The sequence below is a fragment of the Macaca nemestrina genome, chromosome 6, assembly GCF_043159975.1.
Source record: "Macaca nemestrina isolate mMacNem1 chromosome 6, mMacNem.hap1, whole genome shotgun sequence".
Taxonomy (NCBI): Eukaryota; Metazoa; Chordata; class Mammalia; order Primates; family Cercopithecidae; genus Macaca; species Macaca nemestrina.
In genome coordinates this window covers 137,383,696-137,410,588 of record NC_092130.1, presented here as the reverse complement: position 1 = coordinate 137,410,588, position 26,893 = coordinate 137,383,696, and the positions used below count along the sequence as shown (strand labels likewise).

Here is a 26,893-nt window from a genome sequence, read left to right as displayed (position 1 = left end):
TCTCACAGCAGCCCTAGGAAACTAACATAGTTTCTACTCCTCACCAGCTTCCCAGACCCCCTACACTATGATTACACAGATAATTTTCTATTTTTTTTTCTTTTTTTTTTGAGATGGAGTTGTGCTCTTGTCACTCAGGCTAGAGTGCAATGGCATGATCTTGGCTCACTTGCAACCTCCGCCTCCCGGATTCAAGCAATTCTCCTGCTTCAGGTTCCCAAGTAGCTGGGGTTACAGGTGCCTGCCACCATGCTCAGCTAATTTCTGTATTTGTAGTAGATATGGGGTTTCACCATATTGGCCAGGCTGGTCTTGAACTCCTGACCTCAGGCAATCTGCCTGCCTCAGCCACCCAAAGTCCTGGGATTATGGGTGTGAGCCACGGTGCCTGGCCAATTTTTTATATTGATTTAAAACTCCATAGGTTTCCTGTAATCCCAGCACTTTGGGAGGCCGAGACGGGTGGATCACGAGGTCAGGAGATCAAGACCATCCTGGCTAACATGGTGAAACCCCGTCTCTACTAAAATATACAAAAACTAGCCGGGCGAGGTGGCGGGTGCCTGTAGTCCCAGGTACTTGGGAGGCTGAGGCAGGAGAATGGCGTGAACCTGGGAGGCGGAGCTTGCAGTGAGCTGAGATCCAGCCACTGCACTCCAGCCTGGGCGACAGAGTAAGACTCCGTCTCAAAAAAAAAAAAAAAAATTCCATAGGTTTTTGTAATTCGTACTTATTATATGCAAAGGACAATATTCACAGTAGTATGCTATGAGCTAGTTTTTTAGATGCTCACAAAAATTTCAAATGCAAACTGGTTTTACTTATGTAGCTTAAACAAATGCCAATTATTGAACTTTGTGCTGGCTCTTTAATATTGGTTCTCTTTTTTCTTCCAGTTAATGTTGATTAACATCAGCTCATTTAGTCAGTTAACATTTGTTTCCTAAAATCAAACACTCTTGATTGGTCAGCCTGGGAGAAGAGGGCTAAGATTAAGGTTAGTGACGGTTCCTTTAAAACCTGTTGAGTGTCTGCATTGTTAGACACACTGAAATTAAAGAGTCCTATCTCTCTGGGGTTGTTCACTTTACTAATAATTATTTATAAAAGGGAAGCTGAGACAATAAATTGTCAATAACCATTTAACATAATAACCACAACGAGAAGACATTAAAGCTACCTTTTCTTTAGCCTGATTTTACCTAGATGCTGGGTTTTCGTAACAAGCCATCACTAGAGGTCAGTTTTTGATTACATGTCTTCTCAGGTTCAGCCTATGTTTTGATTTTTGGCTATTGGGCACCTCTCTGGTTTTTAGGCTTTAAAGCAGATCCAAATGGTATATTATAGTATTGTAAATATTTCATTCTTTTGGCTTCTGGTAGATTAGAACTCTAATTATTAAAAACTATTCTTAAGCATTTGTGACTACAAAAACTCCTAAACTACAAAGGGTTTAAATTTTGATGTTAATCCTAATTTTAAAATATTTTAAAAATTATTCAATAATAGAACAATCTGTAATGAAAACTTACACATATGTGAGAGGTAATATTTTAAAATAAGAGTTTGCAGGTCAAGGTAGTCAGGGAGGAAAGAGTAGATGTCAGAGTGGGAAAGGCCCTTACAACTTAATAGGGAATATCAAATCTCTACAAAAATTTTATTCAAGACAGTGTCTAAGACTTAGAAGCAACTAACTTAAAAGCAAACTTTTGTAACTTAATCCTATTTTCACTGGGGACTCCCTTTATGAATAACATGCTGTAATTACATGTAGAAGCTTAAGGACTGAAACAGAGCATTTCAAATGACAAATGTTTTCACCCGAAGGAATAGCACCCAAATTATGTTGTACAAGTAAGCAGAATAAAATAATCACATGCTTGTTATTGAAAGTATCATATGCCTACCATTCACTGTTTTCAAAAGTGAAAAAATAGTATGTTATCTTTGAGTTTGTTTTCATGTGGTATAGACTTATAAGCAAGTTAAATTAAATAATGTACTGAGCATTAATTTAAGCCAGGATTTTCCAGCCTCGGCACTATTGACATTTGGGGCTGGATAATGCTTTGTTGTGAGGGGCTGTGCAGTGAGAGGTGTTCAGTAATATCCCTGGCCCCAACCCATTAGATATGTCCCCTCTCCAGTTGTGACAACCGAAATGTCTCTAGACATTGCCAAATATCCCTTGGAAGTAAATTGTGCCCAGTTGGGAACCACGAATTATTAATCCCTAAAAGACAAAGCAGCAACTTCAGACCCCTACAAAAAGTTTTAAATCAATAGTTGAAAATCCTTATCCATTACTAATCCCACTTCATTGTACCTTTAGTATCTGGTAACCCTCCCTATGGTCACACTTAACTCGGCTCATTATTATTTTAAAACATGGGGCTGTGTCATTTCCTGTCTGTGAGTTTGGACTGCAGTGGGAATCCATTAGTTGAATGACCTTCTGTGTAGGTTAATCACAAGACAAGTTTTCAAACTAAGGGTTTCCCTGCGGCTCCTTTCTTTTTAAAGATATGGAATACCTGTTCTGCTTATGCCTTTTAGAGTCATAATTATTTTACTTGTATCAAAATTTCAATTAATAGAAAGAAATGACGTTACTGACACTTCATGATGATTAAGTTGTGGGCAAGTGAACCATTTTACACTCTGTTTTTTTATTCCTCCCACTTTTAGTCAGAATACACCTGCAGAATAAGTAACAGAACTGTGTGAAAAGAACGACTAGGTCATTACGGTTAATAGTTTTACAAAAACAGCCAAGGCCTGGACTGGAAAGCTCACAACATCCACCCGGGGTGCTTTCCAGCCTCGGGGATATTCGTACTAGCAGTGACACTAGCCAGCTTCCTCTAGGCTGGCTCTGGTGCTGGAAGACAAGCACGCAGATGTGTGTTACTTTTCAAGCCTGGACATTGTTTCTTAGGAATTTAACTCCACCTCTCCTGCCAGAATGGAAAATCAACGCCCCCATTCCCGCCCTTCACCAACCCTTCTCCGCCTGCCCCTTTCCCTTGCGTCCTCTCCTGTTACAGAAGTTCTGATTTTTCCTAGAGAGCTGGAGGAAAGGCAGGTACCCAGAGTGGAGTTATATTACCTGTTTCTTTGTTCTGATGGGACCCCAGAGAGGAATTCACGCTTTGTAACTGGTTCTTCAGGGGGAGAAGCAAATGTGTCCCTGAGAACTTCAGCTGCCGCGTTTGGTTCCAGGTTTGATTGACAAGGACTGGCGGAGGGAAAGAGCGGAGGGGGGGCGGGGGGCCGCGGGCCGAGGCAGAGACAAAGAGGTTTTGGCTGTCCCCGAGAGTGGAAGGGCCCCTGGGGGCACCTAGCCTTTGAACTCAAAGGGGGCATTTGGTGAGGTCGCCTTTTGGTCCGGAGAGCGCGCGGCGATCGGGTGGAGGGGGCCTGGCGGGAAGAAAGCCGGGACCGGGAAGGGGCGCGGGCCGAGGTGGGAGCAGAGCTGCCGTCACGTGGCCGCCGGCAGCCGCGGAGTTGGGGCTGTTCTTCCGGGTTGGAGGCTCAGCGCCGCGGGGCCCAAGCCCGGGTCTGCCAGCGCAACGTCCCCTCGCGGCCCGCAGGGCACAGCCCAAGGCTGTCAGCCTCCCGGCCCAGGTGAGCGCGGCGGCACTGGCGGGTGCGGGCAGCTGGGGCGCGCGCCTAGGGCGCAGCTGGGAAAGGGGCTCCGGCCTTCCCTGAAGACCACAGCCCTCGCCTGGAGAGAGACCTGTCAAAGAGCAAAGGGGGAGCGGGGTCGGCGGTGTACTGGGCACAGGGTGCACTGGGGTGTCCGCAGGCCGCAGGCTTAAATAGGGAAGAAGAACCGTGCCTCTTGGGGTCCCTTTCTCGTCTCCTGCTAGGGAGATGTCGCAGGGAGTGGGCGGGTGGATTTGGGAACTGGGCCCCCGCAGAGGGGCAGGGAATGAGGCGGCAGCTGTGCAGGTGCAGATATTTGTAGCTTTGGGGGACAGCGAGAGTCGTACGGCGTCATTTCGGCCTGCAAGATGGGGGCTGGTGGAGAGGGAGGTCATAGAGGACTTTCGATGGGCGGTTCACCCAGAGAGGTGGCAGCTGGATGCACCTGAGGTATCCTTGACCCTTGAGGGAGTTCGGAGAGGGTGTCCAGCTGGGGACATAGGAGATTGCGAGCACAAATTGTGAGTGTAAGTCGGGGCGGTCTGGCGGTGGTGGTTGCAAGTTTCTGGGGCCTAGGCTGGTGAGGAGGAAGAGACAGCGGAGAGGGCGACCTGGGCAGAGCTAGTTCAAACTCAACAGCCGGAATGACTATTTGCAGCCCTGGCCAATCGGCTTCCTAGGGAGGTTATAAATAGCGGTCTCGTGCAGATGCCGGTGGGTGGCAGTTAGTTGCTGAGCAAGGGGCGGCACCGGTGGCAGTAGCCGTGACACCGGTGGCTTTGGGTAAGGTCACGGCGCCTGCTAGCCGAAGCTGGCTCAGTAGGGTATTGTGTCCTTGCTGGTATGTCTCGCTTTTAAAAGCGTGACTTGTTTATGGTTGCCGGTGTCCTTTATTCACCCTGCGGTGCTGGCCAGTCCTTAGGTGGTCTGTTTGTCAGGAGTCTTGTAGGACAGACTTATTCGGAACAGCGCGTGGGGCTTAGGTGCCTACCTACTCTTCTTATTTAAAGTGTGCCCCTCATCTCCATTGTACCCCTTTTATTTGCAAACCTTGACTTTTTATTAACAGACAGTTTAGGATCACCTTCTTTCCAGCAGGTGCGCTCAGGCTGCTTACCTTTGCTGATAGAATCAGTTTTCCACAAGGCTACACAAACATTTCCTTTTGAAAGGAAATTTTCTGAAAATCTTTGGAAAATGTGCTCAATAGGTACTTAGGCTTAAGGTTACCTAGCCCTATTCATTCATTCAGTCAAAGATACTGACTTCCTCTGTGTTGTGCAAAGCACTGGGGGAGAAGTAATACCAAAGTGAATATAACAGCTCATAAGGATATTCTCAATCCTGGCAACAATCCTGAGAGGTAGGTGCTGTTATTTTATTTTTTCAAGTCTTGCTCTTTTGTCCAAGCTGGAGTACAGTGGCACAATCATGGCTCACTAGAGCCTGGAACTCCTGGGCTCAAGCGATTCTCCCACCTCAGATTCCCAAGTAGCTGGGACTTCAGGCTTGTACCACGATGCCCTGCTAATTAATTTTTTTTTTTCAGCAATGGGGGTCTCACTATGTTGCCCAGGCTAGTCTTGAACTCTTGGCCTCAAGCAGTCCTCCCCACTAGCCTCCCAAAGAGATGGCATTATAGGCAAGCCACCTTCCTGGCTGGGTGCTGTTATTCCCCATTTTAAAGATAAGGAAATTAAGTACAGAGAAGTTAAGTGACTTCCCAAGGTCACACAGCCAATAAGTTGTAGAGTGGGGGTTTCCAATCAACAGATCCGGAGCTGACTCTCTTAAATATCTGTAGTATCCTCCCTCTGTAGGTTGGGTGCTTGCCCTCAAGGATTTTAATATCTAATAGGGGAAATAGCCCATATAAGTTACATTAAACATACATATGAAAGCAATGCTAAAAAAGTTGTGTTTTCTTTCCCCCCTAATTTTGACTTATAAAGTTTTTTTCTTATTGCTTCAAAGCCACAGGAGCACATGGATAAATGAGAGCTTTACAGTGAAGATGGAGGAAAATGTGATGATTAAGATGGAGTATTATCTTTCATATAAACCTGTACAGGCCAATGATAAGATAGCTTAAATATTCTCTATCTTTCAGGGCCATTTGTATTTGGTTTAGACTTAGTGATATGTACTGCTCTTGCCAAGAAATGACCTCCTGATCTCTGCCATGTATGTTCATAGTTGAATCAAGTGGAATTTTTCACAGAAATTGGCCTATGAAGGCTTTTCAGCCAGGGATCTGCTGAACATCAAATTACCATTTTCCAAGTCATAGGAACACATTTTCCAGATTTCAGGCCATGAAATAGGACTTCAGTTTTATAACATTACAAAGTCTCATCTAATCGTAAAATTTCTAGAGCCTAAAATGGCCTTTGAAACCTGTGCTCTTTTTATAGTTGAGCTAACTGAGGCACGGGGAGGTTCAGGTTGAACAGTAAGTGAGTGGCAGATTCGGGCAATACAGGACTCTATAAAGCTCACTTCACTCTTTTGCTGATGAGGTCTGGGAACTCTTGGTCAGCCCTATAAAAATGGTGGTTGTTGGGGAGTTGGGATGATCCAAGAAGAGAAACTTGGGTAAGCAGGGAGGTTGGGATAGGAGTAGGTCACTCAGTAACGGTAGGGGGAAAAAATCTCACTCAAGACAAGAATAATCTTTTACACATCTTTGCATCTCCCTTAGTTCTTGGTGTAGATTCGGTAGAGGTTTTGAATATGTAGCTGAATTTTGAACTAATTTTCTCTTTATTCTCAGCCATGATAACTCTATATGTGACCCATGAATGAATGAGTAGGGTATTTTTGGGACTTGAGAATACTTTAGGACTGAAATAAAATGACATGATGTGTGGAAACACTTTGAATATGTAAAACTGTCTGTCCAAATGCAAAGAATTATTCATACATATTTTTAATTGCATGCCAAAACACATCTTGCATTCTTTCTTCCTTAGCTATTTTTCATTTGATTCTCTTCATCTCAAATGGCTTTCCCTTCCTTTTCTGAGCTCTCAAAGAGGACACAATCTCATTCTTTGATCCTTCAAAGGACTCTGAGCTTGTGTTACTCTACTTTGTAGTATTATTATTTGTTGACTTCTTATCTCTAGGAAAATTTCAGTTTGATTCTACAAGTGCTTCTTAATGGCAAAACTCCATCCTTGGTATATATTTGTTGAATTAAGGGGCATCTTATGAATAAATACTCTCTGGATTAAAAATTTCCATTACCAATGATGCTTTCTGGTATTTTAAAGATGTTTCTTCAGGGAGTTGTGGCAGCAGGTTTTTTTTTTTTTTTTCTTTTGAGACAGAGTCTTGCTCTGTTGCCCAGGCTGGCAGGCTGGAGTGTAGTGGCATGTTCTCGGCTCACTGCAACCTTTGCCTGGCAAGTTCAAGGGATTCTCGTGCCTCAGCCTCGTGAGTAGCTGTGACTACAGGTGTACACCATCACTTCTGTCAGGCCTCTGAGCCCAAACTAAGCCATCATAACCCCTGTGACCTGCACGTATTTATCCAGATGGCCTGAAGCAACTGAAGAACCACAAAAGAAGTGAAAATGGCCAGTTCCTGCCTTAACTGATGACATTCCACCATTGTGATTTGTTCGTGCCCCACCCTAACTGATCAATTGACCTTGTGACATTCCTTCTTCTGGGCAATGAGTCTCAGGAGCTCTCCACTGAGCACCTTGTGACCCCCACCACTGCCTACAAGAGAAAACCTCCTTTAACTGTAACTTTCCACCACCTACCCAAATTCTATAAAACTGCCTCACCCCTGTCTCCCTTTGTTGACTCTCTTTTTGGACTCAGCCCACTTGCACCCAAGTGAAAATAAACAACCTTTTTGCTCACCCAAAGCCTGTTTGGTGGTCTCTTCACATGGATGGATGCGCGTTACAATGTCCGGCTAATTCTTTGTATTTTTAGTAGAGATGAGGTTTTGCCATGTTGACCAGGCTGGTCTTGAACTGCTGAGCTCAGGCAATCCACCTGCCAACACCTCTCAAAGTGCTAAGATTACAGGCATGAGCCACCATGCTTGGCCAGTGGCAGCAGTTCTGAAATTAAAAATGAGCTAAGTCTTTCTCCCTCTGGAGTCTGGAAGAAGGTTTACGGAGCCTACTAGGATCAGGTGCTCAGTCCCGTGAGGGTCCACATGATGCAGCAGAACTTACAGGCAGAGTTAGCAGTGTTAGCTGAGTTAGCTGATAAAGTTCTAAGTCCTTGGCTTCTTTCCATTCCTTTTTGTTTTTTTTTTGAGACGGAGTCTCGCTCTGTCACCCAGGCTGGAGTGCAGTGGCGCAATCTCGGCTCACTGCAACCTCTACCTCCTGGGTTCAACCGATTCTCCTGCCTCAGCCTCCCGAGTAGCCAGGATTACAGGTGCCAGCCACTATGGCTGGCTAATTTTTGTATTTTTAGAAGAAACGGGGTTTCACCATGTTGGTCAGGCTGGTCTTGAACTCCTGACCTCGTGATCTGCCCACCTTGGCCTCTCAAAGTGCTGGGATTACAGGCATAAGCCACGGTGCCTGGCTTCTTTCCATTCTTGAAAGAAAGAAGAGAAAGGTATGGAGGACCGTTGGGAATTATGGGGACAGCGGGAGTGCCTTTCATGCATCCCTGGGGATCTACTGAGGAATGTGGTGGAGGTGGAGGTAGTTCCTGAAGCCTTAGTAACAACAAAATCCAGTGACACTTCACCCAGCCTGGTTAGAACTGGCAAAAAGTGGCCATTTGTGAGAACCACTGACAAAAGTGTTCATAGTTACGGCCACATCTGCAAGCACAAGCCTATTTGATAAAGATACTATGGAATTTTTCTTTCTTTCTTCTTTTCTTAGAGTCATATGTCATGCGTGTTTAATTTTCTTGAGAGGTACACTTGGCAAACATGAATCTTGTGTTCACTCACTCAGTCAGCCTCAGTTCAGAGGTCTCAGTGGATAAGCATCCTGCTGCACTGAATAGGATGTCAGAGTATTCGGTATGACCTGGTGGCTAAATATAAGTCACCATTGTACTGTACAGTATTTTAGGTAATTTAAGGGAAATTCAAAGGTAACTGAAGTACATGCACTTTTTGCTGGACATGCTGACTTAGAAGATAACTTTCATGTAAAATATGACTTGATTCTGTAGCAATATGTGTGTGTATTTAAGCTTTCCAGCTACATTAAGGATCACATAGATTATATGACCTAGGTTTGGAATTGAATAGTGAGTTTAGAACTCCAATTTTAGTGGGAAAATGGATTCCAAGTTTTAAATGCCTGAACTGGAAAACGAATTTTGAGCATCTTCTGTAAATAACAAACTTGGCAAATAAAATTCTTTGTACATGTCTACATACAACTGTTATATTTCAAACTCTTTAGATTAGCATTTTAAAAATGTTTTTCATGTTTAAAAGACAGATAGTTTTTTTCTTGGCATATAAACATCCTATTTTCTTTTTTCTTAGTGATTTGCCTTGAAGGAAACTGGGGAGTCAGAAAATTGGGAACTCATATCAGCATGGCAAGCCTACTGAAAACACTGGTGACTGGCTGCTCGTGTCCTTTACTTAGCAATTTGGGGTCCTGTAAGGGTCTACATGTGAAGAAAGATTTTTTACGAACATTTCATACTCACCAAGAACTGTGGTGTAAAGCGCCTGTAAAACCAGGTAAAGTCTCACTTCAGTGATTGTAAATGAAACCTTCAAGTCATAGGAACTAATAGATCTGATGATCGATAAAAGGAAAAGCCATGTAGTGTTTTTTTGTTTTTTGTTTTTTTTTCTGAGACAGAGTTTCGCTCTGTCTCCCAGGCTGGAGTGCAGTGGCGCGATCTCGGCTCACTGCAGACTCCACTTCCCAGGTTCACATCATTCTCCTGCCTCACTCTCCCAAGTGGCTGGGACTACAGGTGCCCGCCACCACACCCGGCTAATTTTTTGTATTTTTAGTAGAGATGGGGTTTCACCATGTTAGCCAAGATGGTCTCGATCTCCTGACCTCGTGATCCGCCCGTCTTGGCCTCCCAAAGTGCTGCGATTACAGGCGTGGGCCACCGCATCCAGCCAAAGCCATGTAATTTTATGGCCTGGTGCTTGTGAGTGATCATTTTAAACAAAAAATAAGTAAGTGCTATCTTGTGTTTTCCATATACTGTAGACGTTCCTGATTTCCAGCGCTAACAGAGAAGAAAAGGTAATAGAAAAAACAAACGAAAAGGATAAACCAGTTGACTTGTCCCTGGAGCCTATTGCTCATAGTAACCATTTCTCCTAGAAGCCCTTTCTAATTCCTTGTTGGTATTTGAGAATTGTACCATATACAGGTCAACTTTGCTCAGGAATTAGGAATTAAGTATGTTAATTGGTCTACATTAATGCTTTCCAATTTAGTAAGTAGCAATTTGATTGCAGTTGCTCAGGTCAGAAACCCTGGAGTCATTCTACATTCTCCTAGTAGGTATGGGTCAGCTCTATCTCATATCTACAATCTGTCCTCTTCTTGCCATTGCTACTTTTATCATCTTGGTCCAAGCCATCATCATCTGTCACCTGTACTGATGCACCAGTCTTCTACACGGTCTGCTTTTTACCTCTGCCCCCTACAGTCTGTTCTGCACAGGACAGTGAGAATAATCTTTTAAAAATGTACAGTCAGGTCACTCCTTAACTCAAAATTTGCCACTTGCTTCCTAACTCTTACAGAGGAAGATCTGAAGTCTTCCAGTGGCCTACAAGGCCTTCCCTGATAGGATGTCTACTTGCTTCTGTTCTGGGGTACAGGCCAGAAGGAGGAGAGGCTAAAAGGGGCCCTTCTAAACCAAGTCAACTCTTTTTCATCAGTCTTGCCCAAAGACCATCCCAGTACTTCTGTCACTTCACTTCACTGTCCAGAACTCAGACGTGTAGCTATTTATAGCTGTAAGGGAGACTTGGACATTTTGTCTTTTATTCTAGATGGCAGTGTACCCAGCTAAAAATGGCATTTTCTTATTAAGGTGGAGGAACAGGATGGATATTTGGGGGGCAACCTTTGTCACATAGAATAATGCCCTCTTTTGTTTTTTAAGTTTGTAGGACCGTTTGTTTATTCATTAAGGACCCCTAAACTGCTAGGTGTTTTGAGATCTTATGTCTGCCTTGAATAGATTTTATAGCCTCTTTTCTTGTTCTCAGATGACAAGTCACAATTGGCAGGGTATCTGTCTCTATAAGCCTCCAACTTTATCTTCAGATGCTTTCTTTTAAACTGCTCTGGAAAGCCAGATTATCCTGTGTGATAAAATTGTGTATAAAATAAAGGTAAATAACTGTGTTGAAGACATGAATACTGTCCTTGTGAGTAAATCCATGGACATCAAGATCTCTGTATTGATTATGTATAAGACACTTTTGTTTAATTTCTGGTTCCTCACTATTTCCCAATTATTTTTATCTCTGAAAGATAAGGAGTCTATTTTTTCCTTAATATAACCATAAGTTCATTACCATACTGAAAAGTGTAGTAAGTAATTCCATCTATAGTCAGTATTCATATTTTTTCAATTGCTTTTTCCTCCCTCCCTTCCTTCCTTCCTTCCTTCCTTCCTTCCTTCCTTCCTTCCTTCCTTCCTTCCTTCCTTCCTTCCTTCCTTCCTTCCTTCCTTCCTTCCTTCCTTCTTTCCTCTTTTTCTTTACAGTTGGCTTGCTCAAAGAGTGATCCACACAGGGTCCACACACATTTGATATGTCTCTTTTGTCTATAAGTTCCTCTCTTCTTTTTTCCTTTTAATATACTGAAGAATTTCATTGTTGCTGTGTAGAATTTACAACATTCTAGGTTTGGCTGATTGAATTATCTTGGTATTGTTTAGCCAGTTTCTATGTCCCTTGTATGTGCTCAAATTATCTCTTATTTGGTCAGTGGAAGCCCTTTCACATTGGCTTCTAAATCCTTTTGACATGGCTTCAGTCATCTTTGGTAGCTTCCTTGCTTTTGCCATGTAGAGCCTGACAATTTGAAGTTGTCAGATAAGTGAACTTGAGATAAGTGTATGTGATTGAGCTTTGTGTGTCAATCCAAATATTTGCCAGCTTTCTATTATTTTCCTCCCTCTCCTTCAAGTAAGGAGTAGGATTCAGCATTATTTGCCTTTTGTGTACTGTAAATTATTACTGTATAGGTAGTGTGGAATCTAAGACAGTGTTCAAATTCAGGTCTAGGTTGACTTAATTTCTCTAAGGTCTTAATAAGTTACTCTGTAGGGATAATTTCAATCATTTTGAAATTGTACATATTCAGATCTTAGGTTGCAAGAATGGGTTTCCTAAGCTTTAATAAACCTTAGATAGAAACAGATACTCTTCATTAAAAAACGTTTATGCTGCATATTAAGTAAAACATCAGGAGAAACTGATATCCTATAGCTAAAGATGGTCTGAACCATATCTAAATATTAGATTGTACTACATAGGCTTTTTTGGGTTGCAAGAAACGGAATCACATCAAATTATATTTTGTGATGAGGGTTTGCTATGTGGATTCTTGGCAAGTGTGAGGGCCCAGAAACCCCCCATCTACTCCTTGGATAAGCAGAATGTTATTTGTGGAATTCATGGCTGTGACCCATCTTCTCTCTTTAAATATCTACTACTGATGTTTCTGCCACTGTTACTGCTGACCTCCCTTTGATTACCTCATAGCTGTGCTTACAAATAACATTTGCACTGATCTACTCTCCTTGTCCCTTTCTCTGGGTCTCCCATTCAAACTCCTTGAGAGAGAACCCAGTGGGTTGAGTAGTCACTGGCCAACATATAGTGTCCTTGGACAGAGTTCCTGTCTAAGTCATCTCATAAGGTGCAGCTGCTAGTTTTCCTCATCTGCCCTGTAGGTGATTGTCCTTGACACAGTTGCTGATCCCTCGTCTAAGTGGCTGAGTGTGTAAAATCTTAAAATACAACACTTAGAAATTTATGAGGCATTGTCTGTGGCCAAATTGCCTGGAAGGGAACTTTGAGTGTGGCAGGCCATCAAAATGTCTAGGATACAGTTGTTCTTCAAAATAGCTAGTTACTTCCATTTTTGTTAAAAGTAAGGACAAGGAGACCATAACCAGAGGGGCTTAGTTTGAAGAGTGGAATCAGCATGTGGAGGGATCTCTAAACCCACTTTTTTCTGCCTACAAATCAGCTAAGTTTGTTATATTCCTTGAAGAAAGCCGATTGATTAAATAAAATATTCAGAAGTTTCAGAAGACTAGGCATAAAAGTTTCTTATCCTCTATCAAAAAAGTCAAAGAATTATAAGTATGAATCAGGAACATCATTCTGAACAGCAGGTTGCATGTGTGGTGTATTTTGAAGAAAAGATTGCCCCTTTCAGTTTTCTGAAAACTGTTTTTAAACATTTTTTGTTTGTTTTTTACCAAATGTTTTTTTTTTTCCCTTTGCTTGTTTGTAGGAATTCCATATAAGCAACTGACTGTTGGAGTCCCCAAAGAGATATTCCAAAATGAAAAGCGAGTGGCATTGTCTCCTGCTGGCGTTCAGACCTTGGTCAAGCAGGGTTTTAATGTTGTCGTGGAATCTGGTGCGGGCGAAGCTTCCAAGTTCTCAGATGATCACTATAGAGCGGCAGGTGCCCAAATCCAAGGGGCAAAGGAAGCGCTGGCTTCTGATTTGGTGGTCAAAGTAATTATTCCTTTTTCCTCTCCCATTTATAGCATGCTAACTTTTTAAAATCTTTTCGTAGAAAAATTAAATTACTTTCTCCGGAGTTATACCTTTTCCTATTTTCAAATAGTGTATTTTTCTCAAAGAAATGATTGCATGTTGTCATATTCTTCATACTCCAGTAAAACTTTTATCAGACAATATGATCTATGTTTAACCATGAGGAAAGAAAAAGTGATCTTCATTTTTACATTTGCTATATGAAAATTTGCTATAAGAAAATTCTTTTAATTGGCTAGGAAAAATTTGTTCTACATGGTCCATATATATCCAGAATACCCACACGTGAACATTTACTGCTAGAATGGAAAGAAAGTGTGGAACTTAGTCTGGGACTGAATGTTCAGTGATCTTCTGACACCTGAAGGCACAATGATTTACACTGACATAAGTGCTATTTCTAGAGAGGGCATGACTATTTTGGAGAAAGCAGCTTTGGGCTGAGTGGCAAGTAGCTTTACCTACTTTAAAATAAGTTCTTAAGGTAATATATAACAGAAATCTATATACTAAAGGACTTGAGAATTAAAATATGAAATAAAAAATCCTTTAGAGTAAGGGGAAGAGACTGTATCAAGGGTTTAGCACAGATGATAACTAGAGTTGAGCATTAAATTAAATGCTAAGCCTCCTGCAGCCAAGGGAAACAGGAAAGTAACTCACTTTTTTCACGAAATACAAGCTTTTTTTCTACATTAGTTTCTATGAGGTATCAATCACATAGTTTTTTTATTTCCTTAAAATCCTAACACTTGACAGGTGGTTTTTGCTAATGTTACAAAACCAATTTTTGATATTGAAAGTTAATAGTAAAATTTGTGGTATGGGGATTAACTGCAACTCAGCTAAAGCTTTTTAAAGGTTTAAGTTTACAAATACTTGGTAATATAACTAGATATATAGTAAAATTACTTAGAGAAAAGAGAAGTATAATTCATTCTCATATATATTCTAGAGATCATCTTTTGAGATGTCTTGAAAAAGCCCTATAAGGGTGTGTTTACATTTTGGAAATGCTATGTGTTCCTTTTAGGGATTCACAATGTATATAAGCAGTTAATGGTGTGCTCAGAAATACTGTAACATAGAATACTATATGACCTTGTACAGTACTAGCATTAATGAACTTCTTGATCTTGGGGGCCTCTCGTTTGAGCCAAGTCTGTTAATATCCTGAGGAGCGCATTCAGGAAAACATTCTATTGGCTTGAGTTACTCAGATGACAACGGTCTCAGCTGAGCATTTGATAGGGGCCAGTAGAATCAATTCAGAGTTGTTTTCTAACTTTTACTAAATCTATGTTATAGATTTTCTTGGAGGAAAAGTAGACCTTGTCAGAGAGCCTTAATTAAAGTCCAGAACCTAGAAACATATGCATCACCAGATCAACAACTGAAATGGGAATAGCAGACAAAGGTGTCTCATAGGTAAATTGAGGTGAAATGCTGTGAGATAAACTTATTGACCCAATGTTTGTGTTTGTATTTAAAACATAAGTCCCAGAGGCTGTGTTTTCTGTGTTTACTTGCCTAAAAGCACTATTGCTAACTGGGAACTAATGAAATGGGATATTTTATTTGAAGGTTGATTTTAAACTTGGATATAAAACATATTTTAAAATATATTTAAAATGCAATTTAAAAAATTTGGCTTTAAAAAGTGGATATTGGAAACTTTCAAGCATATGGAGTGTGTATTCATTGACTTAGTTGATACTTCTTAACGTAACAAAATATATTGTAGCTTTTGACTTAAACCCAATTCAGCAAGGTTACTAGTGTGAGTTGTGTTCATCTATAAATAGTCACCTGGAATTTTAAAGTGACATAAATCTATACTTAGTTTACAATGTTCTTAATGTCTCATCACTCCAAATATTTATGCTTACCAAAATTAGAAAGGATTTAATCTTGCTTGAAGGATTGAACACACAACGAAACTTCCTGTCTGTTTATTCTAATATCTGTTAATATTACCAGGGTAATAAGTTTTGGGGAATGCAGGTTTGCTGGAGAGCTTCCATATATTTTTTCACCTCTCTGCAGTTAATTGTCAAACCAGTCTCAGTATTTTGTATTTCCCAGGTGTGTGTACCCTTTACTCAGACCAGTCCACAGGTCATTAGGGAGGGGATAGATGGTATATGTCTGTGTGTGCTTTTTCAGTCAGAAATTTATTGATGGCAGATTTATTTCTGGAGTATTATTTAAGTCATAGCATATTATCTAAGTTTTCCTGTTTAGTTAAAAATATGATTAAGGTATTTATATTTTTAATCTGTGACTTGATTTTTTTCCCAGGTGCGAGCCCCTATGGTTAATCCAACATTAGGTGTTCATGAAGCTGACCTTTTAAAGACATCGGGAACACTGATTAGTTTTATTTACCCAGCCCAAAATCCAGAGTTGCTAAATAAACTTTCCCAAAGAAAAACTACAGTTCTGGCAATGGACCAGGTTCCAAGAGTTACAATTGCTCAGGGATATGATGCACTAAGCTCCATGGCCAACATTGCAGGGTAGGTTCTTTTCCATTTCAAATGAGCAAAAGCACAATGGTGCTACAGAAACCTTCACACTGTAGCTTTTCTTTTACGATGATTTTACTTGTAATTATTGTTGTAGATTGCAGCCTTTTGAGAGTACATTTAAATTATATTTGACTCTTTTTACGGTTTTACAGTAATTAGATAGGAAATGAACTCTATTATATATTCCTTTTTAATCTTAGTGAGTAGAAGAGTAGTAATGTTTCCATCCACCAAAGCAAATAGCTGTCAGATTATTTGTATGAGGAACATACTATATTTCATATGTGTGTGTATACATGTATATATTAGGTTGAAGTTACTGTTTTTATGGGTCAAAAATGGTTGAATAGTGACAATTTCATGTGGTTAAATTAATATGCATATATTAGTGGATTTGCCATCTTAATTAGGTTTTGCTTAGGTAAATTTATAAAATATTTAAAGAATAGGAAAAAGGTCTGGACTAGAGGAAGTTTCATCTGATGTCAAAACCCATATTGATAACTGAGGGCTATGTCTTCTACCTTTAAGGTCAAGATGGTAATACGCTTCATTTGCCCAATAGCACCAATACATTCTCTGTTGATTGCCTGGAGTACTATGTTGAGAAGGATTCTAAGGCCCATTCTGCTTGGAGGAATGTGGCTATGATTGAGTAATCATGCCTGCCATGGGTGAGGGACAGGAATAGCTGCATGAACGCAGTGTACTGCTGACTTTGCCTTAAAGGGTGGGAACAATCTGGAAATGGGATAATGCTTATGAAGCAACTTCTCTAAGAAACTAATTAAATAAGATTTTAAGCATGAAAACTATTAGTAGTTGACAATTTGCTAATATTAATGAGTCACAAAGAACATCTTTTTAAAAAAACAGTGCATAAAAGACACTAACATGACTAACACGAATAAAGCCTTTTATAGCCTGACACATAAGCAAAAGTTTTCTTAGGTTTTATATTTTAGCATAGGAAATATGTCATAGATTCTACTTTGTGTTTTTAGCTGCACGCTTTTAAATTTATTTAGCCTAATGTGACTTAAAATTTTATCTAGAAAATGTATAATGTTAAGTTTTAAGGGTGCCGTTGATTCTGAAATGCACATATGTGAAAGAATATCAAAACCAGTCACTCTAGATCAAGTGGTTTTAGCTGTTGAATCTTTTGAGCAAATGAAATATTATGAGACAATATAAATAAATCCAATAAGAGCTGAGTAGTTTTGGGTACACTGAGTATGGCAAGATTGTGTAGAAACATTCCTACTCTCCATCTCATCCACTATGGCCCCAGATTTGTCTGAAGTTTAAACCTGCAGGGACCCAGGGATCACAATTTGAGGAATCACTGTTTTATGTCCTGAGCTGATATGTGCAGAGAGCATAGTGTAAAAGGAATCATCTAGTATACATATCCATACAATGTATGATAAATCATTATCTGTCTCATTCATACACACAGCCATATTACAGTGAAGATGTGCTGCTTCCACTTCATTACTGTTCAGTCTGAACTTTTTTGCTGTCATGAAGAAAAAGTCCAATTTATTAACTTTTTTCACTATAAATGTTTTCTTGTACATTTCCTGTGTAATCAACCTCCTTTTGTGATTTATTTTTCAGAATAGCAACTGAATCTTTTAGAGCATTAATTCTACAATTAATTTCTTACAGTGGCCTTTGAATCTTTGTCATATTTGCCCATTAAAAAATGCTGTCACTTGAATTCAGAAGAGCAACAGATAATATAATCTCTAAAGTATTATTTTTTGCTCCAGTATGATTAAGTTAATAGTGACTTTATATGTTTTTGCATCACTTATTGTATCAAATATTATTATGTAAAAATATGATCAGGGAGAAGATTTTCTTGTCACCTAGCAGGGGAGTTTTAATAGTTGCTTTATAATATTGAGCCAGTGTATATATTACCAAGTAAGAATGCAAAAGTGCCTTTTACATATAAAATAGTATGAAAATTATTTGATTTATTAAATAGTTTGTTTCTTTGGCTAAAACACTTAATATTCACTGAGCATTTTCTATGTGACAGGCTTTATGCCAAGTGTTTCACCTGCATTATCTCATTTAGTCCTCACGACCCTAAAAGATAGATGCTTTTTGTCCTCACTTTATAGATGAGGAAACCAAGGTTTAGAAAATTTTAAAAATTTGCCCAAGATCACAAAGGTAATCAGTCAGTATGTCTGAAAATCCCATACTTTGAAACATTAGAGATCAAGGGAAGTGTTTCTTCTGTTCTCCGAGGTTGGAATCTTATTATGTACAAGCCTATGGATGACCTAATTTTTTTATTTTAAAGATTTTCCCCCCATTACCTAAGCACTACCTAGTCATCAAAGAAGATTTGGACAATATAGTAAAGTAAGTGTGAAGGATGTATAGTCCTAGCACCCAAAGAAAACCATTGTTAGTATTTTCCTATCTTTCGTTCATTACATTTTCTATTATGTTCTACAGTACTTGTTATGAAGAGGGTGGGTGCATAATGGATAAGAGAGTGCTTCTGTAGGCAGGCTACCTATGTTAGACTTCTGGCTCTACAATTTCCTAGCTGAGTGACCTTGGGCAAGTCTCTCAATCTGTATCTCAGTTTTCTCACCTATGGGATGAAGATACTATTGTACCTATCCATAGGCTTGTTGTGAAAATTAAAGGAGCAAGTATATATACAACACTTAGAACTGTTTTTGACATATAGTACACACTATATAAATATTAGTGATTATTCTTTGACAAAACTTCATTGATTACTTATGATGATATATGAGTCTGAGATCTCTCCTTTTATGGAATTGTTTATTTATTTATTTATTTATTTATTTTTAAAGTTATAAGGCTGTTGTCCTAGCAGCAAATCATTTTGGACGTTTTTTTACTGGTCAAATCACAGCTGCTGGAAAAGTTCCTCCAGCTAAGGTAGGTACAACTTTTAATGTTTCTTTATAATATGCATTGATTAAAGGAAAGGGGATGTATAGTCTCAAAATATAGTTATATAAAAATTTTTATATGTTAACCTCACATTGATGACTTTTTGGTGTGTATAAATATTTCATGAAGCCTCAAAGCTTAACATTTAAGATTGCTATAAAAAAATGAACTTTGACTTTCTGAAAGTTCTAGTCTTTTCTGTTTTTTAACTTACTAATTTGAATTTTTAAAAGAATTTTGGATAACTTGTCCTCTGTAGCCTATATATTATTAATTTTTTAAAACAAATCTTCAAGATACCATTCTGAAGATTCTGGGTTTCTTAATTTTTGCAACATTTTGGCACATATACAAGGTATTTTTGGTTTCTTTACTTCTTGTCAATTTTTGGATCAAGAAGACAGGAAATGGGAGGTGGTGTAATCAGGGTATTTGGCAGAGAGAAAGGGTGCCAGTTTCTTTAATCCACACTGAGAGCAGAAAGGAGCAGTTAACGATGAGAGGTGACAATGGCTTGCTGAAAGAATAGGAGGTCATATTGTGATCCTTCAATCCTATGTACACTCAGTAACAATGGAAATCCTGAGGCTAGGTGTCTTAGTCCATTTTGTGTAACTAAAAGAGAATACCTGAGACTGGGTAATTTATTTAAAAAAAGAGGTTTATTTGGCTCATAATTCTGGTAGCTGGAAAGTTCAAGATTTGGCAGCTGCATCTGGTGAGGGCCTCAAGGCTGCTTCAACTCATGGTGGACAGTGTAAAGGGAGCAGCCATGTGCAGAAAAGATCACATGGTGAGAGAGGAATCAAGAGAGAGAAACCGAGGGAACTTGGCCCTTCTATCAACCCACAGAATGAGAACTCTGCCCCCCACTCCCAGGGAGGGCATTAATCTGTTCATGAGAGATCCACTCCCGTGACCCAAACACCTCCCACTAGGTCCCACCTCCTAATATTGCCACATTTGGGATCAAATGTCAACATGAGTTTTCACTTGAACAAAGCACATCCAAACCATAGCATTAGGTACAGGAAACTTGACTTTAAACGTGGTCATTTACCTACCTGTAGGGTACAGGTTTACTGGTGCTTCCTGCTCTTAAGTACTTTGTTATATAAGCCCAGAGTTCTCACACAAAATAAATCTGGAAAACAATTAAAACAAAAGCTGATAGCAGCTTTGAGAAATTATATTGTTTTGAAAAACAGGCCAGGTGAAAAAAATGCGGTTTAAGTGGAGGCCAGAATACTTAGCAAGAAAGTGTGAGCAAACAACGCAGATGTGAGATGTACAATGATTAAATTTTGACTTCTTTCTCAGGATCATAAAAAAATATCTGGCACGCATAGTGGCCAGAAGTTCGATGCTGTTCTTAAATTGACTGAATGCTTTGATGCACGAGTCTACTTTGGTTATAATCTTTCTAGATATATGTGGAAGTTGAGAGAAAAGCTGTGAATAAAAGATATTAAAAAGTGAAACAAAAGACAAGACGCTTAAAGAAAAGAGAATCAGCCTTTAAAAGGTGGAAAAGTGACTATCTTTACTGAAAATTTAAATTGCAGCTTAAGGGACTTTGGCTACATGACAGAAATAATTTTCTGAAATTGAAGGCACTGGTACAGCTCATTAAGGTGGATTGCATAATACAGTCTTTTATTTGGATTTCCTTTAAACATGAAGGGTTCTTACCTGCTAAAACAAGTTTGTTCAAGCCACAGCCTGTGGGCCACATGTGGCCCAGGATGGTTTTGAGTGCGGCCCAAAACAAATTTGTAAACTTTCTTAAAACATTATGTGATTTTTGTTGCCATTTTATTTTTTTGGCTCATCAGCAATTGTTGGTGTTAGCTAGTGTATTTTATATGTGGCCCAAGACAATGATATGTGAGGCATTGTTCTAGGAGCTGGGGATATGGCGTGAACAAGACAAAATCCCTGCTGCACAAAACTTACACTCCAGTGGGGGTCACAGTGAGGAGACAAAAGATCAAATAAATACCTGAGGGAATTTTATTTTATTATTATTATTATTTTTGACTTGGTTTTTTTTTTGGAGGCAGGTTCTCACTCTGCATGGAGTTTTCACTCCAGGCTGATCTGGAACTCCTGAGCTCAAACAATCTTCCTGTCTTGGCCTCCCAAAATTTTGGGATTACAGGCATGAGCCACTGCACCTGGCCATGAGATAATTTCACACAGGAAAAAATGAACCGTATGATATGACAGTAATGGGCACAGGTCACTTTAGCAGAGGTATGGGGAAGCTTCGTCTGACCTTTGAGCTGAGATTTGAAGCATGGAAGAAGGAAACAAGAGTTTAAGGATTCCAAGCATTTAGGATTCCAGTATTTAGGTTCTGGAAAAATAAAGAAGACCGTTGGTCTTGGAGTGTGGTGAACAAGATGAGTGATCTGAGATGATGTCGGAAAGGAAGGTCTAGGCTGGATCATGTGGGGCCTCTCTTCTAGGTCATGTTATAGACTTTGGGTTCTCCTGCAGATGAGGGAAATGTTTGGTTTAGTATTTAAAAAAAATCATGTGGCTGTTCTGTGGGGGAATGGATAGTAGGGTGAAGGCAAGATCTGTCAGCAATTGGTTGTACCTGGGAAGATGACAGCACCAGAAATGTAGAGAAAGGTGAAGGATTTTATCTGGATTAGGGGAGATCTTTGGGAGTTAAAACCAGTAGTACTTGTTGATGAATTGGAAATGGAAATATGTGCAAAGGGAGGAGTTGACAAATTCCCCATTTTGGCTTAAACTATTGTGCATAGTTACTGCCTTTACTCAGATGGGGAAGGCCAGAGGAGGAGCAAGTTATATGAGTGAACACAAACAGTGTTCCTAAAGTTATTTCCTTTCTCCTGCCCTTTCCCATACTATTTCTTTTTTTTCTTTTTAGGTTTTTATTTCTTGTTTTTTAATAGAGACAGGATTCACTATGTTGCTCAGGCTGGTCTTGAACTCCAAAGCTCAAGGGATCCTCCTGTCTCGGCCTCCCAAAGCGCTGGGATCACAGGCCTGAGCCACCTGCCTGGCCCCGTACTATTTCTTGAGCATATGCCTACAGTGTAACAGTTAGCAGTAAGTGCTTTGGTTAGATTCCATTGTTTAATGTAACAACAGTCTGAGAAGGCACTTTGATTGCTGTATTGCAGATGATAAGCAGCTTGCCCAAGATCACCCAGAACAAGTTAGTAACAGAGTTAGGATTTTGACCTAAGCTTTCTGACCCTTATTTTCTGTGTCTTTTTCTTTACTCCATGCTTTAGAAAGAAAAAGTAAATTTCTATAGTAAGATCTGCTCTTTTTGTGTAATTCTGTTTTTTAAAGTATGGGTTTTTGTTGTTGTTGTTGTTGTTGTTGTTGTTATGTCTTGATTCAGGATAACTTGGCCAAGTCATGTGACTTTTACTTATTTTTATTTACTCTTTCTTTCTTGCTTTCTCGCTTTCTTGCTTTCTCTCTTACTCTTTCTTTCTCTTTCTCTCTCTCCTGTCTTTCTCTCTTTCTCTTTCTCTCTTCTCTCTTTCTCTCTTCTCTCTTTCTCTCTTTCTCTCTTTCTTTCAGTGGTGATGGAGCTCCTGTGTGGAAGAGGTTGGTGCTTTGGAGCCTAGAGCCTGCTTATTCCCTCTGGTCACTTTTTGCCCCCTTTCCTATAGACTTCCCCTTGTCCCCAAACACAGCATCATTATCAAGATCAATTCATGTGACCTTTGAGACACTGCCCAGAGCTCACTGGCGCACAGTCTGACTAGCCTTGTCTTTGTAAAGGCAGAAGGACATGTGGGCATGATGGGTGGGTGTCAATTTATAAGCTTCACTGATTCTGTGGGTGGCATTTTTTCTACAGGAACAAAGTGTTGCTTTCAATTGACTGTTTATGGGATATATAACAGGACTTTACTCTGGAAGGCCCATTCCAGACTGGAGACAATATTGTTCTTACTTTGTTTCTTAGAAGGCGGGGGAGACTCTTGTTTCTGAGGAATTCTTTTGTTCTCTTGTTGCTGATCCTTCATGATTAGGGACATTAGTTTCATTGCTTCAGACTTAGGGAGAGTTGCTCAAAATGGTTCAGAATTGTGGTTGCTCATCAGCTGTTCCTTTCAGAAGCATTTTGGCTCAAAATAGAGGTTGGGGTAGATGTTTCACCAATGTTGTACCCATCTTTGAAATATATTTTGATGTTTGATGAACAAAGAAAAACCTTATAATTTGGTAGGGTAAAGGTAGTTAGATTGCCACACTGGGACTTTTAGTAGAAGGAACTTTTAGATAGTGGAAAAGAATCTGTTAATCTTCAACATATGTAATGCTGATCATGCTTAGGTCGCTTTTACATGGATATGCTGAGTATTAGGCTATTTTTAGTGAATTGTTGTTGGCCTTTGCTAGCAGTTGTTTCTTTCATAAAATTTTAAGATCAGTGGTGGTTCAGTTAAAGAATAGTCTATGTGCTCCATACAGTTACTAAGGGCTGATCATCATCATCACCATCAGCACCGCCATTTATTGATGCTAAACTTATACTAGGCACCAATAATTGTTAGCTGATGATTTTTCATTATTAGTTGATAATGAGCCTTAATACATAACTGGGTCTATCTTCTTTTCTAGATTCTGATAGTTGGTGGTGGTGTTGCTGGGCTTGCTTCTGCAGGCGCAGCAAAGTCGATGGGTGCAATCGTTCGAGGGTTTGACACAAGGTGAGTGCTTTACTAGTGACTGATGTTAAGGTAAAAACGTTTTGTTTCAGGGGCATGTTACACTTTCCTTAAAACTTATAAACTGAAGTAGCACATTGCAACTGGTCTATAAGCTCTTTCCATTTAAAAACGTTTCCACTTTTTAAAAGTTAATGCAAAGTGAAAATGTATTCCTTAAATTAACAACTCACAACTCTGTTTTCTTTGGTGGATTGACAGTGGGACCAGAATTCTTTCTATCCTGAGTTTCTAACATGTTGCTTTACCTATTTCTGTTCAGAATGCTTTTAGGCACTAGTTAGGGCATGAACAAAGATGCCCTGGCTGAGTGGGGGCATGCCCTACCTTGAATGGATAGAAGCAAATAAAGCTGATTGGCACTTCACTTGACTAGCACCATGTGAATTATTATTACTGCATTATTTATGCTTCCTGCGTTTTATGTTAAGATAGAGCTGCATATATTTTTCTGATAATTTTTGAGCCCCTGGGTGAAAGTACTTGATTTATAAAGAAATATACTCTATTTCTTTAACGCAGACATATACACATTTTCCTAGATTGTTTTTAAAGAGAAGTTTGATTAAAATTCTTCTTCATTTCAGAAGACACTAGACACTGGATTTTATTAAATGTCAGTTGAGTACTGTTAATATGTGTTTTAATAATTTTTGAGGTTGAAAAATGTAGTTATTTATTATCAGCTGAGGGTACTGGAGGAATAATACTACTGTTAATCCTGAATATAGAATGATCAAAAAAGAAAAGAAAGCAACCATTCAAAGTTGGAAGAATGTCACTTTTCAGAGTAAACAATGTTCCATAGAATATGGTTAATAGTCTTTATCTAGAGTTAAAGTGATATACTGATAAAAAGCTGTCCTGCTGAAATGAGAAAATAAGTCATTTCCAAAGTAACCAGGACACAAACCAAGCACAGCTAGAGTTAAACATGCCATTGATCCTGTCATTTTATTTTTACTGTTTGTTGATGTGAAGTTTTCTCAAGACCTCCAAGCCAGTAGAAAGCAGGTTAAGTTTTCATTGTAGTGGACAGTAGTATTAAAATAGAAATGTATGTATTTGACCTAAAGATGATTTGAAACTTGGTGGTGGGTGAACTACTGAGAATTTAGTATATTGATGTCATTTTTTAGATTGTGTACAGAATCAACGGCTAGAATATGGCTGTTGCTTATATTATAAAAATACAAAAACTCAATCTTTCTTTATAATTTATTAAGTTCATTATACAGGTATCTCAAGTATACAATGAAGAAAGATGTGACTGAACTGATTGAATACTTTTCTAAGAATTATAGCTCATTAGTTACTCTAGTCACTATTTTGAGATGGGGTTGGTTTCATATTATAAATATGAAATCCAAAGCATACTTGATTTTAAATTCTTGTTGGAAGATTGAGTGGTATGTATTTTCAGTTAAATATCCTAAAAACTTACAGACAGCTCATTGCCCAATGGTATTTAAATGGTCTGACTTTTGAATTCTTTCAAACAATAATTAGAAGATACTCCTCTTAGCAATAGTGATTATCTTGCCTAATGCCTTTATCACAAAGTTTAAATATATAAAAACCTTGCTTTCTTTCCTGTCATAAAATAGTACATGATTATTCTTCCAATTCAGAAAAATATGAAAAAGCACAAGAACAGAAAATAAAATACCGTAAAGTCTCACTGCCTAGTGGTAATTTTTTTCATGTGTTCCCTCTTCTACACATTAATTAAAAATGTAATTTTACTGTTCCATTTACCTTTTTTCAATTAACAGTAGATCATGAAGATCTTTCCTTACATATTAATGTTTTTAATGACTGCAGAAGATTCCATTGTATAGAAGTACAGCAATTTATTTAACTAGGCCTCTATAAATGGACATTTTTTGCTATATTTACACAGTACTCTGTAGTTCAATATACACTTACATGTACATACAGTAAGCCCTGTATCCATGTTCTATTATCTGTGGGTTCAACCAGATCAAAAATATTCAGAAAACATGTTTGTGTTTGTACTGAGCTAGTACCAATTTCATTTTTCTTGTCATTATTCTCTAAATAATATGATATAACAACTATTTATATAACATTTACATTTATTAGGCATTATAAATAATCTAGAGATGATTTAAGCTATTTGGGAAGATGTATGTAGGCTATGGGAAGATGTATGTAGGCTATGTGCAAATACTACACTGTCTTTTATAAGGGGCTTGATCATCCGTGGATTTTGATATCTGAGTGGGGTCATGGAACCAATTCCCCAGATAAATTCCTTAGATAAATTCTAAGGAAATATTGGAGTCAAAAGATATACACATTTTAAATGCTAATATGTTATAATATTTTTGAATGATGAGATTATTTTATGGGCAAAGGTATAACAACAAAGATTTAAAAATAACATATTTCTAATGATGTGAATTCATTATTGAAAAATACAGAGAAATATAAGGATGAATGTGAAAATACTTTTTATAGTTCTATCAGCCAGATATAATTGCTAGTGATATTTTGGTATAATTTCTGATAGAGTTATATATATATATATATATATATATATATATATGACTTTTGAACAAAATTTGGATTATTTTATATACATATATATGTGTGCATATATATATAGATGTGTATATATATGTGTGTGTACATACACACATATTGGCTTAAAACATAAGAAAATGTATTATTTCTTCTAACTGAGAATCCAGGGGAATGACTTCCTTTTCACATTAGAGTGAGATGCTCCTTGGTGCTATCAAGGACCAGTTTCTGTCACTCCTCTCTGCTGTCCTTGGCTTTGGCTTCCTCCTAAGGCTGATTCCACTTGTGGTTGCAACTTTACCTCCAGGGGAAAATCTGGGCTACCAGATTCCTTGCTCAAGCCAGCAGAGGGAGAACCTCTAGTGCTCAACTGTGGACTGTATGTCCTACCCTTTATGCATACTCTTGAACATGATGGTTGCTAGGGATTTATTGGCTCAGATCATGGTTTCCCAAACTTCCGCGATGACAAGGATGAACTGCAGCTCTTGCTAAAAATAATATAGCGTCTGGCCTGCTTGCTGGAGATTATAATTCAGTGGGTCTGGGAAGGGACCTGGGAATTTGAACTTTTAACAAGTACCCTGATTGATTATTGTCATTAGGTGGGTTTGGGATTTACCACAGTGGAATGGATATTGACGAGTTACACGTATGTCCACCACAGAGCTGAGGTCTTTGTTGGCTCTGGTTTTCCAACCAGGAGACAGTACTTGGTTAGCATTTATTTATTTATTT

The 26,893-nt window shown here is 39.0% G+C and overlaps 1 protein-coding gene across 6 annotated transcripts in view; it reads left to right on the top strand.

Moving 5' to 3' along the window:
- Positions 1 to 2,989: 2,989 nt before the first annotated feature.
- Positions 2,990 to 26,893, top strand: part of LOC105487487 (nicotinamide nucleotide transhydrogenase) — a 101,140-nt gene continuing 77,236 nt past the window's right edge. Inside the window, exons 1-6 of one of the 6 annotated variants that reach the window (XM_011750952.3) lie at positions 2,990 to 3,087; positions 9,142 to 9,345; positions 13,118 to 13,347; positions 15,691 to 15,908; positions 18,773 to 18,860; positions 23,499 to 23,587. In XM_011750952.3, the coding sequence (XP_011749254.2) occupies positions 9,195 to 9,345; positions 13,118 to 13,347; positions 15,691 to 15,908; positions 18,773 to 18,860; positions 23,499 to 23,587 (776 nt within the window). In that variant the 5' untranslated portion in view covers positions 2,990 to 3,087; positions 9,142 to 9,194. The other 5 variants (XM_011750951.3, XM_011750950.2, XM_011750949.2 and 2 more) reach the window with 5 other exon arrangements.